Source organism: Echiichthys vipera, assembly GCF_963691815.1.
Source record: "Echiichthys vipera genome assembly, chromosome: 9".
Classification (NCBI taxonomy): domain Eukaryota; kingdom Metazoa; phylum Chordata; class Actinopteri; order Perciformes; family Trachinidae; genus Echiichthys; species Echiichthys vipera.
The window spans coordinates 21469628-21486080 of NC_139834.1; the positions used below are offsets into that span (position 1 = coordinate 21469628).

The 16453-nt window shown below is 41.4% G+C and overlaps 1 protein-coding gene across 1 annotated transcript in view; it reads left to right on the forward strand.

The window, feature by feature from the left end:
• Nucleotides 1-16453, forward strand: part of prdm16 (PR domain containing 16) — a 186077-nt gene that overhangs the window by 62327 nt on the left and 107297 nt on the right. The window contains exon 2 of the mRNA XM_083920797.1: nucleotides 3123-3580. Coding sequence (XP_083776923.1) covers nucleotides 3123-3580 — 458 coding nt within the window. The remainder of the gene's footprint in view (nucleotides 1-3122; nucleotides 3581-16453) is intronic.

The following is a 16453-nucleotide window of genomic DNA, read 5'->3' on the forward strand; positions in this document are numbered from 1 at the left end:
TTGTCGCATACTTTCATAGTTTCACATTTCACATTTAAAAACGTACATGTCAGTTCATTTAACAACTTTCAAAGTCCACATCTGTCACTGGGCAGAAACCCAAATATTTATCAAAAAAACAAAAAACTGATGCACTCTACAATGAATGTGCGATGATTGTTTCGACTTGGTTGGCTCATTCAGTCTTTCTACAATTTACAAGCCTCAGCATTTTCTGCCTCACCTTATTAAAGATGACATAATATGCTCATTTTCAGGTTCAAATTTGTATTTTGGCTTTCTACTAACATCTATACTGCATATGCTTTAATTTTCATGTTTATCTGAATTCATTCTCCATTTTAGTGCCTGTCTCTATAAGGTTCTCCCAAAAAAGCTCAGTCTGCTCTCTGCACTGTCACAAATGACTATTATGGCACTGTCGCAGCACTATTGCTGCATTCCTAAGCACTGGGACATGGGACTTATCCTACATGGAGTTTACGAGCTCCGACTTCAGAGCGTTCCTGACCATTTAAGTTGAACGTAAACAGGAAACATGGACGACCGCCATCAAATACGTTAATAAACATATTGTCCAGCAGTGGATAACATTTGTTGACATTAGAGCGGTATTCAGCTACAACATCTTCATCAACTGATCTGAAGCCGTATATGTAAAAGCTCTGCATATGGATATGAAATGGAACTGGGTACAATATTACAAAGGGCCTTCAGTTTTGCAGCACAGCAATGCTGGGACACTTGAGATTTAGATTTTTATTTCATCAAAATGAAACATTAATGTGTATAGAAAAAATATACTGTAATAGTACATTATAAGAGTCTGCAAACTAATGTAGCCTATAATAACTATATATATATCTATATATATATAGATATATAGATAGATTATAACTCATATTTTCATGCCAGAACATTCGAAAGAAGTTGTGTTAAAATTGCAGTATCTAATATAACACTACATGCAGGGAAGTATTGTTTATAGCCTATTTTTTGACGTTTTATCTCTCACAAATTGTGTCTCCACGGGCGCTGCCATTTTTCTCCAACTTATCTTGGTGAGGTCGGGGTTGGTTGAGCTCCCCCGAGTTCGCAAGTTGGAGGTTCCACTTCAACAAGTATTCCAGTGCACTTTTCCGAGTTGGAGGTCCGAAATTTCCGACCTCCCACGGCACTGGAACGCAGCATATATATACTGTAGTACAGTTGTGACATCACAACCGTACAGATGTCCTGACAACTTGTTTAAAGGCATAGTTTCTGAATACGGATGCATCTCTGTGGACTGAGTGTTTTGATACTTTCACAGTATTTTTATAGCACCTCAACCTGCTTTATAATAAAAAAGACATGGCAATCTCCCTTTTTACAATATGGGACCTTTGAACATATACAGAAAAATCATTTAGGAATGAGTTCTCTCCTAAAACAGAAATAAAACTTATAGTCGTTTAAGTTGCACTTATTTATGATGCATATCTATCATATTAAAACATTGTGTGTCATTGTGACTAATAAACTTTCATATACTTACAAGCACATTTTTAAAATGTCAAGTTGCAGATCCAGCAAGATCTGGAAGTCGTACCAGGCTTGGCAGCAGGCTAGATGGAGGCTAACAGAGGCAGAAGGCTTGATTGGAACCACTCCGGCTGTAATTTTGGGCCTAGTTAGCCTGCTGATTGCCAGTCTCTGTGTTTAGATAGTAAAAGTGCAGTGGTGCTTTGTCCAAAGACACCAGGATCAGTTGAGAGAGAAAAACAAAGAGACACACATAGATGTGCTGATGGTAACACACACGCATAAACAAATAAGTACAGACCAGGACTGGCTATGAATCTCTACTCTTAGAGTACTGACTAAAGTGTATTACTAGAATCAAATATTGAAACTGTTTGGTTGTTTGTGTTAAATGTTTCAGAAGTTTGACTTCTTTTGTTTAAACAATTTTTCTGTATTTGCTTAAATATGTTCTACTCGAAATACTAGAATATAGTGGACCGGGATTACCTCCACACAGCTATCACCCAATTACCTCTATCACAGATAAATTCTGTTCAGATTGCTTTTACTACAGTTTATCTTTACATAGAAAATAGTTGTTATATTTACATAATGTTTTAATACTCTGGATATTGAGTACAGTGCCTTTAATGTTCACATATTTTAAAAAGTTAGATTTCAATGTCTTTTTTATTATAAAACAGGTTGAGGTGCTTTATAAATACTGTGAAAGCATCAAAACACTTAGAAACTGTGCCTTTAAACAAGCCTTCAGGACTTCTGTACGGTCATGATGTCACAACTATACTATACTATACTACAGTATATATTGGTACAAAGTAAATGGTCAATGGACTTATATAGTGCCTTTCTGGTCTTCTGACTACTAAAAGCACTTTCACACTCACCCATTCACACAGAAAAAAAAATCCTCAATAAAACATTTAGAGAAATGGGATGAAACTTAACGCCAAATGCCACACACACATACACACACACACACACACACACACACACACACACACACACACACACACACACACACGTAGTGCTCATCATCATTTTCACTCATGTTGGAATGGCGGGATCCTTGGGTGCAGACACAATCATATTGTCAACCCTGTGACGTGACAATAATGCGCAGTGACACGGCTAAGCAGGTCACTGATAGACACAGTGATTATTTGTAAGATGAGTCTTGGCAGAAAGCAGTGACTGCAATGGAACTGAGAAGTTTTCCCATCAACGACTTGGCTAACCTAAAGCTTCGTCTCTTCGTCTGTGCGGTTCGTCTCACATAGCCTCTGGAAAATCTGTGAACTCAGCATCTTGTAGCTGAAGGCCATCAGATGGATAGGTAATCTTTTCTGAGGACCCCCAAATTCTCTTACAGTTTAGAGGTTTGGAGATTGAAGTTGAGTGTTTTTTTGTGACATAGGGTCAAGGAGTCATTGTATGAGTAGTATCTGCTGAGGATGGAAAGAGAGAGAATCTCTTTTCCTAACATGCTGACAGCAAAATCTGTGCCCTCCATGGTGTAATCTCCTAAGAAACTGTACGTTGTGTTACACCTCCTCTGCCTGCATAATAACAGTTGTCTCTGTATCTGTGTTTAGATGACAGTGAGCCAGTGGACAGCGTGTACGACACAGAAGCTGACCTCCCGGGTTTAGCGGGCGGAGGTGGTGCCGATAGCCCGGAAGACGACGCGGAAGACGGCGTCATCAACATGTCCCCCCTGCCCTCACCGACTCCTTCTCATCCAAACAACAACCACCATCACCTGCTGCACCCCCACATCTATGCCACCCACCACCACATTCACAACAACAGCAACAGCAGCAGCAATGACCAAGACTTCACCACACCCAAGGAGGGCTCGCCCTATGAGGCACCTGTCTACATTCCTGATGACATTCCCATTCCCAGTGAACTGGAGCTGCGGGAGTCCTCTGTGCCGGGTGCCGGTCTGGGTGTTTGGGCAAAGACCTGTATTGGCGCCGGCGAGAGGTTTGGTCTGCACAGCATGCTGCATCATGAGGCCACAGGCAAAGATGGCTCCTTTGGATGGGAGGTAGGAAAAATTCTGTCTTTTTTTTCTCCTTTCATTTCACTGTTGATCTCTTTTGAACCCTTGCATACTTTCAATCATATACACTAAGACATGATTGAAAGGATGAAGCAACACTGAAGAGGGTAAGTGAATGAGTGGTCCGCTCTTCATTTAATCACATTTTTAGTCATTAGGGGTGTGTGAAAATCAATATCTCGATATTTTATTGGGTTTTGCCGATAGTAATAATTGACGATATTTCCCTCAAAAATGTGCTTGTAAAAATCATCAAAGGCCTTTTGTACTAGCGCGCTTTTGCTAATAGCATATTAGATGTTAATGATAATATCGACAAAAAAAACCTGTTGAAGAAAACTGTTTACTTTATAAAATATTGCAGGCAATCCCTTGCCGAATGACGCTGCCAAAGTGTGTTTTCTTGTCGTTTCCTTGGTGGTTGACCGCTGACCACCGAGGATTTGACTGACTTAATGTTCTGTGCGGTGGTTAATTCGTAGATGGTGAAACAAGTTTGCTGTCAAGCTCTCTTTGACGGCAACCGCTTTCCCACATAGTTCGCAGATTGGCGTCTTTTGACCAACATCAGTGTTTTCGAAGCCAAACGACCCCCGATGCGAGTGAGGATGATCCACGTTTAGCTATTGAATCTAACAACATTGATTCAGAGGCTTCAGAGAGTTTGCGTTTTGTCTCCTGGCACTGATGTCACTCATCTTTAACTTCAGCCATGCATGCAGCTACTCTACGTTAGCTTGGTTTGTTGCTGTGAAGCGCGCACGGCATGTGTTCTCAATGCAAATGCCCCGCAGTCAGGGTTGCCAAATTGAGATTACATTTCCTAGTCAGACACACGCAAAGCTGACCAAAACGCCACAATATTTTGGCTGAAAACAGTCCAATCTGGCAACACCGGCAGCAGTATGTCTTACTAGGCTTGATTATACCTTGAATGTGCGGTCTCTCAATAAGTCGTGTTTTGATTGTTTTTTGCAAAATGAGGGACATACTCTATGCTGTGATTTCACACATGATTAAAACAACAATAACGACACTATCATAGACGATATATATTGCACACCCATCCCTACCATCACTCTTATCCACAGGCGATCTCATCATCAGCAAATAAGCCCATTCCATTTGCATTTGTAACCTCATGTGTGAATGGACCTCATCTTTTGATCCTGCACATACACAGAGACATACACATACACACACACACATACAAAACACACTCATCCAGAATTCCAGCAGCACAGCAATGTCAGATGGAAAAATCTGGCTGATTAGTGGAGGTATCAGCTTTACTGGGCATCGGTCCGTCGGAGCACACTCATTTGGTCACGCCACACGATATGGAAATGGGAGAAGCATGGCCCAATGCGGTGGTGGCGTATTGAACTATTAATTTTCATTTCAACATGACATTAGAGGATATTGAAGTTGCTTCAGTAAGCTCATTAGAGGAAAAAAAAGAAACTCCTGATCTCTGTCTCTCTACCTAATCAGAGATGAAATTTACTTGCCTGCTTTTCATTTCACCGACTCCTTGAGTCTTCATTTTTAGGGGGGCGGTCACTCACATAGTCTAATATTACATTGGTTTATAATACAGAATAGAGCTTTGGACAAGTTACTCATTGGAACACCATGTTGAGACAGAGCATGAATTAGACACAACCAGCAGATATACACAAGTGTATACAATCTTAAATGAAGCCCAACAGGCCATGCATTGATTTTGATTTTGACTGATATTTTTACTGACGTTTCTGGTAACTTACTGCATTTAGAAGACCATAACAAACTGGGGCATTTTAAGCAAACATGTATATTGAATGTTAGCATGGTGGACAACATAAATGGATTAGATAAAATGATAAAGTATACTTATAACAAACGACTAATTTATATAAAAATAAACTTCATAGCGGTAAAAAAGCTGTGTAGTTATCATTCAGGAAGTAGAATTAGTATCATAGGAGCAGAAGTGATTATAAAAGCAGATTGTAATTATTTGTTCAACCCTGGCAGAGTAATATTCTCTAGAGCTTGAAGATATTGGAGGGCATAAGTTATCCGATGTTACAAGTGATATTGTCAAAGCATGTGGCAAATTTCTATTGAGAAAATAAAGTATTTAAATGATAAATACAATATATCTGAAAAACTTAAAAGTATGGTTATGGATCTACTCAATGACAAGATTTAAAAAAACTAAAAAAAACAACTCTTAATGGGTTCAGTGTGAAGAACTTCCCTCAAAAGCTTTTCACTTTCTTTTCACCCTGTTTTCTTCCTTACAGTTGTAGCAGCATGCAGGCGATTAAAGCACACAGGCACACGCTATGTGGCAGTGTGCCAGGCTGAACATTTTCCTTTTTAAAGTTCATATTATGGCTAGCCATTCGGGGTGCAAAGGGCACCTCTCCAAAAGCTACACTCTCCCCGTAGCTCTCATGTTTTCTCTCAGTTATCCTCCTCCTTCCTTTTTTCTCCCCAGACACCCTATCTAATGCATATTCATCAGCTAAGCTTAAGCTCTCTTGCTTGTAGGAAAAAAAGCCACTTTCAGCTCTGAAGTGATACATTCACACATGTGGTCACAGAAATGTCCTGGCACATACGCACTGCCCTGAAAAGGGAGAGATTCAGCATATTGTTGCACTTTTAAGACGTCTAGTTTCTAACAGGTAAAATACACTTCAGTATGGACATGAGCACAGTCCAGATTCTGCCACTGACTTTGACATTTTTGGTCTTTTGGTGACATTTTGGACATTTCATTTGTTAGCATTTTTTTCAGATCAGTTAACAGGGGTTTGTTAGCCCAAGGTCAATTTTCCTTAAATGTAAAACTACTAGTCTTTGCCTCCAAACATGTCAAAAGGGAACATTTGATCAGTTTTCCCCCTCCTCCTCCTCCTGAATGGTCATTGGTGGACTCACTCCGGGTTTGGCTCTATTATTTTTTTAAGATCTCCTGTCTGGTTTAGGGGCTGGGAGGCTTTGGGGGCTCTCCTCTCCCAGACTCTTATCACAGATAGTCATAACAGTCAGTATGTTGATAGTCATCGACAGACTCCCCTAGGATCTCCATACACCCCCTTTCACCATCTACCCCTCTACTCATCTACTGCCTCTGGTCTTAGACAAATAGACAGGCTAGGGTGCAACAGAAGTATGGCTGAGTGAAGAAAGATGTTGAAAGACACCAGAGAGAAACAAGGATTAATGGTAATGAATAGAGTAAGAAAAGAGGGTGCAAAAGACATACATGTTACACAGTATTGGAAACGTCTAATACTCCTCATAGTAATTATGTTAATGTGTGTGCTTTACACCAGTCCCCTGCCACAACAGGGGGATGTGTTATGAGAGATAATAAGTGAAGTCATCTGAGATCTCTCTGTAAATGTGATCATGTCTTACAACGGCCTCACACATTTTCTCTCAGCCCTTCTTGGTTCAAAGACTAAATTGGATTAAGTGCTGAATAGTTATCAGGGTGATTAGTGTAACTGTGCTTCCATTTGATAATAAATCACACTATTACCGCATATTGCTGATGTTGGTCAAAACCTTTTCTTCAGCCTTGTTTTCTTCTCGATGACCACTTAATTTGAAGTTGATTGAAAGATCTTAAAATCACAGAATGTCAACTATACCGTGCACACAGTCCTATAATCCTTAAAAACAAAATCACAGAAAATGCAGTGACAGGGTTTTTTTCTCATCGGCAATGATATATGCCATCTGCAGTAGTGCACTCAAATCCTAAACAGTTTAACTACATTGACAGCATTTTTGTGGATTTCTTTACTAACACTGGCAATAACTCATTATGTTGGCTTTTCAAGCACCGCGGTCTACCAGTGAAGCCAAACGATTCTTACAATCACATAGCAAACGCTGTATTGCTCTCTGGATATCTGAGTGGAAGTGTAGATTGGTAGAGCGAAAGAGAGAGTGAAAGAGTAGCAATGAGAGAAAGAAGAAATAGGAAGGCAGAGAGGAAGCCTACTATTGTCTGTCCCGCGGCACTGGGGACTAGAAGAGGTGTTAACTCAGACTCATTTCAGCGAGACGGACAGCTCAATCTGAGAGCTGCTTTGCTTCAGGCCATGGCTATTCTCTTCTCTCTCAGACTCCCTCTCTGGGCCAGCACCGAGTCATCCATTTAAAAACCATTATGCTCCCCCTTTAGCACAACATGATAGAACGCCGGGGCCCCAGGTCTGCTGTATGTGTGTGTGTGTCTCTTTGGTTGTGTGTGTGTGTGTGTGTGTGTGCATGTGTATGTCTGTGTGTGTGTGTGTGTGTGTGTGTGTGTGTGTAGGGCTGCCAACCCCTCAGGATAGGAAGGCCTGAGCAAGCAGAGTGAGGCAAGGCCCTCTGAGAGTCCAGTGTGGGGATCTGCTGTCAGAGTGACTGCTGCTATTATCTGGCCGGTAGATTGGCCTGACTTGCCTATTGATAGAGACATGTCACCATACAATGGCTGGAGGTATTGTGCTCTGGTAACTGACTGGCATTGAATGGACTCACTGATCTAACTCCCTCGGGTGTTCAGATGGCAGGAGAGAGGACAACACATCTGTGGATGTGTTCGGAGGAAGCAGGTGCTTGTTAAAGGGAGCAAACTGCAAATTTACAGCTTGGATCTGAGCAACAAATAAATTCATAATAACTTTGACTTTGATCTTCAGAGGAAGATAAAATCAAGTCGCACTGTTATGTCTGTATTCAGAACATTCGTGAAGCAAACAAACAGTATGACCAAGCCCTCTCGAAAGGATATTAATGGTGTTTACTCTCACTTCTCCTTACCCTGTGACCACCGGGCGTGTCCTAGCACCTCTGAATCATGCCTTTTGAAACTCCTCCAACACCTATTCGCTTTTTTCTTTTCTCACTATCTTTTGTTTCTCCAGCTTGAGTGTTTGCTATCTCACAAAGTTCTCCCTTGAAGGTCAACGCACATCAGGTACTGCAGCACGTCACCAACTTGCTGCATGTAGTTACCTAAAGATCTTTTTAAAAGCAGACATTGTAACACATGATAGTAGGAAAAGCACAGGTGTATTTAACGACATTAATAATGGTTGCATTCCACTTAGGGTAGGCCCTGATATGGTACATGCTGGCTCACTGGAAAAAGCTTGGACACTTAAGTCCCCAATATGCTCCCAAGCGACAGCTGCATAGTTGTTCTGATTCTGGAGTCTGCTTGGAGGAAATGTTTGTACATTTAAATTGTCTGTATGAGATGCGTTGTCCACACAGCCTATGTGTACACCCTCTGATGACAACATTTACCTCTCACAGACCATTGAGAATTTTCTGAATATTCCTGCTATGATGAGTCAAAAATGTCTACTATGAAAAAGGTCTAGTGTATCGTACGTTCTAAGGGTGATATGAAAAAGGTCATAATGTGCATCTTGATTTTACAGATATGTCTTTTGGACAAGGTCAAAAGAAATGCTTTCACACACAAAAACATGCATCATAGAGTCCCTGTCAACCCTTTTCCAGCAGTGGACCTTGGGATGACTTTGTTGCCAGGCAAACTTCTTATTCTCTGTCACTCATTCTTGTTCTGTTTACTTTTCATGGGGTGATTTTCCATATCAGTATCATTCACCCAGTGATGTGTGGAAAGAGGCAAAAAGTATGCTAGCTCTTCTGTTTACCCTATTATTGACTTAGTGATAGGCTAAGACGTCTGGCGGGCACTCTCATGTAGCCAAGGTCCTACGTGATAGATACCCATCCGGCCATGGCATCATGAATCTCCCTCACCCTCTTTCAGGCACTAAATCTCCTGCTTGACAGCTCTCTTTTCACACTGACGCTGTGCTTCTTTTGTTCTCGACCTAATCGCTGGGCTAAGTTAACGTCCTTGTCTCCCAACTTTAGGGAGAAGAAGTCCTGGCGCACCCTGACACTTATCTGTCCTGACCCACCCCTCGCCTCCTAAAGTGTTTGCTCGCCTTTTGTGTTGTACCTGAGGAGGGCGGATGGCCAAGTTTTTATTCTGCAAGATATCCCTATAGGGCATTCAAGGTGCAGCTTGGAACTTGTCTGATCTGTTTGCCTTCTACAGAAAAGGTGTTCTTTATCTTGATGTTTGGTCCTTAAGGTGACTGGTACCGAACTGATAGGGCAGAAACTCCCTGGGACTGCCAGGAGACAGTAGTCACACTGAGTGAATGGATAGTATGAGACAGAGAGAGAAAAGAGAGGGATTGAGATAACGAGAGATAGAGTTGTTTTCTGCTTGATTTGACTAATGTGCTTTCCAGTGTTCTCACGGTGACACTCATGTTCTGCCCGCTTCAATTATGAGAGTTAGTTAAGGTCAGAGAAAGTACGCTTTCACTAATCATAACACTGGAAACATTAACCCTATATAGATCCATTTGTTCATCATCTATTTTTAGACACTCGGTCCTAACATTACCCCTCGTTGACTTGAACCCCTGGCGTGTCGACTAAATGTATAGCATAAGTGAAGCTCTTCATCTAAATGGCATCATTATCATGTCTTTTAGTAATCAAATCAGGACCATGCTCTGATGAGCATGGCCTTGAGCTGAGAGTACTTCTTAAAGCCACTTAACAGGAAAAACAGCAGGTATTCTTAGTTGTACCTCCTCAGATCTAGTTTCAGGGGAAAGTAGTGAATAGTTTTATAATAAAAGGTCAGTTCACCTTGATTATGCACCCCCTCAAATAATATTTCCATCCATTTAGCCCTTGTAATGTCTAGTAATGAAGTTAGTTTTGAGATATCCAACCGTGAGACTTTTGCGGCTGCCCCTTTACTACAGAGGTAGAAAGTGATTTGAATTCCTTTTTTTTGTGCAAAACATTTTGAAAAGTCTGGGTGCATAAAACTGAAGCTACAGAGATTAGTTCAAAAACTTTTTTTGTGATTTGGGTGAACAGTCAAAGGTCAACCTTTTAAAGACAAACTATAAAATATAAATATTGAACTGACAAAATACACAATATTTAACGCTGCACAGAGGCACAGACGGTGTAATATATATGTGAAGTATCCTGATTTTGCACTGGTGCTTGAAAACCATCTTTTAACAAAAGATTAATGGTGAAAATGATGAATACATACTGTATATTTACAGCTAACTGCATACTTTTCAAGACTGGTTACATGAAAGTATATGTTAAGGTAAGGAGTTACGTTGGCACATGTGTGTATAGTCCCACATTGTAATGAAAGGGATATCAAACTTGTGGTTTTTAATAACAGTATTGACCAACAGTGTGCGGTTTTCTGTCATCATTATTTGACTTTGACAGAAACCCCAAGTTTACACATGGAGCAAAAACACCAGAGAGAGAGAGGGTAACACCACAAGACTTGGGCCTGGGTGCTGTAATATCTTCCATTCACGTTCATTTTATGTAGGTTTTAAACATGCCATTAGCCAATTTAATCCAATTTTCCCAGCTTTCGGAGCACTCCAGTGGAACAGATTCCATCTAATATTAAACATATGGTCGTCATTGCCCCTAGAAACACCACAGCAGCGCTTTTTTAAGAAGCTGTTAAAGACAAGCCTCCTGTGTCCCAGTGCAAACCGATGTCAATTATCTTCAATGAACACGGTAATTGATAACGAGGAAGCAGGGCAGCAAATTAAATGTCAGGTTTGATTAGAAGCCTGATAACTTATCATTTGTTCATAACTCGTTACCAACATCTGTTAATTAGTCAATAAATTAATCTGCAGGGCTCAGATGAAAGGTGGGTAGACTCCAGAGGAAGTACATCAGGGAAAGTCATCCATCTTTGAAAAGAGTATAACTCGACAAATATTGTCCCTGGGATTTGGGCTGTTATTACTTGGTCATTGGTTTCAGACCTCAGCCACTCCAACTAAGTATTCTCAATGGAACCTCTTGTTTGCCTGAATAACCTCCCCCCAACAAACACACACACACACACACACACACACACACACGCACACACACACACACACACACACACACACACACAGACACACACACACCCACACCCACACACACACACACACACACACACACACACACACACACACACACACACACACACACACACACACACACACACACACACACACACAGTATCCTCACTCCTCACGCATCTCCACCACAATGCTATCCTTTATTGCAGGGGGGTTTTCCCTTAGAAGGCAAGCTTTAAACATTAATTTAAAAAGCCTCAAATTGGCCCATCAGTCCTCTGTGGTGAAGCGCAGGTAACTCTTGTCCAATCCCACTCTAGCCCTCTCTTTCACTATGTGTCTTGTGAAACCCCATCATTCATTATTGTCCTTATGAATAGTCCCATCAGTTAGGGCCTCAGGGCAGGAGCAGACAATGACACTGCTCTTTGCCACAGTGAAAGATGAAGACATTTGTCAAATGCTGTTTATATTGGTGATTAGATTTATGCTGTTATGTAGACATACGATTTTCCGCCTTCCCAGCCCCTGCCACTTATGCCACTCATGAAACAAGGCTCCTCTCATCTCATCTCTCTCATATTATTATCAAATGTATTTAATATTTAAAATATGAAAAATTTTGGGTGCCAGTTAGCTCATAGGTGCAAGCCCTCCAATGCCAGAACCTTTTTTAGTCACAGCTCACTGACTCTTTCTTCCATTATCACTCACTTTCCCTTTCTCCCTCACTTTGAATCTCAATCTCTTGTGCCGCTTAACATTTCTATGACTCAAGCTGGAGGTGGTGACCTATTAATCGGGTTCCCTAGGCTTTTGTGATTGCCATTTTCCATAATCAGATACACAACATGAACCAAAAGCCTTGGCTGTAGAAATACTTTTTCTTTCACTCCTTGCAGTTTTTGTGCTGTGCTGTAGACCTCAATCCATGAGTAGTGAGCCCAGGAGGAAACTGGAGCACACGGCTGTGCCTTTTAATTACTTTTTATTAGGTATAAGAACTAACATTTTGGCACAGTGTGTGTCTTTGTCAGAGTCAAACATTCATGGTACAAACAGAGAGTATAAAGGGTTTATACTGTAAGTATATATATTTTTTTTTTCCGAAGAAGAGGGGGGACTCACTCTAACCCAGCGTCTTATAACAAAGTATAAAAGTTCAGGTAACCTTTGTACTCTTGTCTTTGTAAAAGCTCCAGATAAATAAAATATTAATGTACTGTCGTTTGGGTGTGTATATACTGTAATGTGGTTCCATATGAACATGCACAGGCATATAAACTAAACATTACCACATGCACATACAGTATGTCCACACAAACATAAAGAGACACAGGCAGGCAGGAAAAAGACATTCTCCCATGTTATTCTTTCCTCTACTCGGACATTTAGAATAACAGGGTAGAGTGAGAAGCAAAGCGCGATGACGACATCAGATCTAAAAACAGTGTTGAATTGTTAAAGTGTTGAATACACTGGGACTTCTTTACTTTGGAAGGTCTCCGGAATCGCTTGGGTGATTTTCGCTCATTTTCTCCTACACTGTCATTGGGAGCAAGACCCAGAGTCTCGTCTGCATGAGACTACAAGGAGGTTTTGACAGTCAAAGATTTGTAGAGGTGTGCTTATGTGTCTGTGTGTGTATCCATGTGCACGCAGACGCACATGTCCACATTTCTGTCTGCTAATGATCTTGGGCATCGGCCCGCCCTTCACATCATCCTAAATCTGTCAAATTTCCCAACTATAACGGGATAGCACCAGGAGTTTGGTGTAATATCTTAATTCAGTACGAGCGCTTGTGTCAAGATGACAAATTACAGTTTAAACAGATGTTTCCCGGACATTTCATTTATGCGACAGCATTGCCTCAGTCAATTTTGTTTGCGTTATTCTGCAGTGGTGTGTAGTTGATTTTTATGTCATCATCAGCTCAACTGTCAGAACATTCGTCATAACTGCTTGAAAAGATGTTTACCCGGATATTAATATTTATAGTAATATTTTGTTATTATGTTCAAAGATGACGAGGAAGATTACAGCACGAAAGTCTTTCGAAGTTACTGAGACCGCAGATACCATATTAAATCATTTTTTAAGAATTACATAACATATTAAGCAAGTTATGACATCCACGCAGCTGGTTTTACTTGCTCAGCTGTCACCAAGACGTTTATTTAGATGTAGGTGTGAAAGTGACCCTATTTATTATGTTACTGTGTTGTCACTGTTGAACCCTTAGGAGAGTTGATATTAAGTCTTTAGGCCCTTTTACACAGAGATATAGCATTAAGAATATCCGCCATTATATCAGCTGTGCATTGAACCAGAAAATGCTGGTATATTGTGGCCTAATGGTGGAACTACTCTGCCCCCATGTTCCATGTTCGTACCTTTTTGTAGAAGAACAACCAGGCAGAGTGACAGCGCAACATTCCTGCCTTGAACAGGCTATGTGAAAGGAGCTACTGTCAACTAATACAAGACAGAAATATATGAAATAGGGCACATTAAAGCCAAGTTTTGTCAAAATACAATTTGCTGTGTTAGAAGAAATGTCACAAAGTTCATCAAGTGAACAAATGAACAAGCAATAAACACAACTCTATCCCAGTCCTCACTTTATTTTGACCGTGGGGAGCAATAACCTGACTGTTAGTTTGTGTGTAAGGGAAGTAACTAACTACCTCGAGTTCTGCAAATCTTCTTAATGGTCAGCCTCTCAGTCATTCTGTCTTCTGGTGAGCTGATGTTGGTGCAGCCAGTACGCAGCGGTACCCAGCATGCCACCTGGTTCCACAGAAGGCTGACGAAAAGAAAAAAAAACCCTGAAAAACACTGTAGTTCTCTGAAACTCTTAGGCCTGAGCCATGTGATACAGACGTTACGCCAAACAACAGAATCATTGTCATATTGTGTGAGAGTGTGACTGTATTTATCTTGCATGCATTCATCTCTAACTGTGTTTTTATGGTCTACACCTCCTCTATTATTCTGTCTTGTCAGTCGTCTGTGAAGCACTTTGAACTGCACATACCTGTATGAAAGGTGCCATGCAAATAAAGTTTGTTTGATTGATTGATATGTGCATACTGCCCCCACCTTTACCTCCAGATAATATTCATGTCAGAGTTTTATCTGTCAGATCATACAATGGTTAATTGACAAGAAACTCCCTATTATCTCGTTATTATCTTGATGTGTGTTATCCTACCACTTCTGTAAGTCATGTGCAATTCCTCATTATTTAATAGTTGAGATATTGGACCCGCTGGTTTATAATGAACCTCTTGATATGTCACTTTGTATGCTTTTATCATTTTATTGAGCCTGAGTGTTTCTGGTGACAAAGCCTGCTCCCCTCTGCTGGCCAAGAGCTCACAATGCCAATTTCTGAACAAGTTCTAAGTGCTTTTAATATTGTGTGGCTGGTGTTGTTAATTCAGGAAGGGAGAGAGAGGCAGATGTTCTATTACAACTGTAGAAAAACATACAAGTGTACAGTATAAGAGCACACAAGCAAACACGCAGTCTTTCAAACACACTTGAAGCATGGCTTCTACTGTACCAAACTACTTAAGCAGAACTATTTTCCAACCCAAATTCCTCTCTTGTAGAGTGTGTAGAGTGGGGGATCCGTGACAGGCGTCACCATCACTGTCTGTCCTAACCCATCGCTTTCCATATCCTATTTTTCTCTTTATCTCTGTTCTCGCACCCTTGCACATGTGTTCATGAGTATGCGCACAGTGAGAGCAGAGCAGAGTCTTGCGTTCAGCTGTACACTAACATACAACGTTCTTGCAGATAGCAGACTTTCTCTTTTCCAATGTACTGTGTTGGAAGTGTTGATGTCTGTGAATCAGACAGTATGCGCTTTCCTGACACAATACACGGCATGTGCTTTAATTATAGCCAGATCACACACTCAAATCTTTTCTTTTGTGATTCATTGATTTTTCAACCCCCTCCTGAATCTTATGTGCCCTTCCTCTCTATTTCACCTCTCCCTCTTTTCTTTTCGCTCCCTCCTCCTCTTTTCCAGTCCTCCGGGGTCCCAGTGCTTCTAATTCGGCCTTATCAGTGAAGTAATTTAGCTGCCACAGCTTGGGTTTCTGTTGCGCGGCGAGCGGCCCCATTGTCCTGCCCTGCTGTTGCTGAGATAAACCCTCAGATTGAACAAAGTCCGCGCTGACCTTTACAAACTCCCAAATCTCGCTCAGTACACCCGTCCAACAGAGATTCTCTCTGCCTCAAGCTCTTTTCCTTGGGGGGGGGGGGGGGGGGGGGGGGGCCTTTGGGCACATCAAGTGGGAGGTAGAAGGCCTATGAGTGTGTATGCATGTGTATGTGTATGAAAGCGTGAGAGTGTGTGGGGTCAGAGTGGATTGAGTGAGCGTGAGATGGGCAGGGGAGAGGGATTAAGATGGCTGACTAAGCCTGTCTATATGTCCAATGGCACTTCGCTCTGAGAGGGAGGCAGAAGAGGAAAAAGTGCACTGCAAGCAAAGCATTCAAGTGTGCATTTTTCTGTCTCCTTCAAACCGCGAGAGAAGCCTTTTGTAAGCAACAGTCCCTGACCTTCCTTTCAACGTTCAACCAGAAATATGATTTCTTTAACGTAAAAGAGACAGTTGTGTCGGAGTTCCTCGTGCTTGCTGTTGATGTCCCTGAAACGGCTCATTGAAGGAATCTTGACAAAGGCCCCGTTGAACCCCTCGTCTTACATCCATTGTTATCTATCATGTCCTTCATTCCTTGGCAGAAGGCCCAAGAGGAGTCTGTCTGGATTGTTGCTTTGACACACAGTGAAACGACTAGAGAGGAACGGTTAAAGCCAAGTGGCTGGGGGGGTGGATGGGATAGGATGGGATGGGGTGGGGGGTGGGGGCAT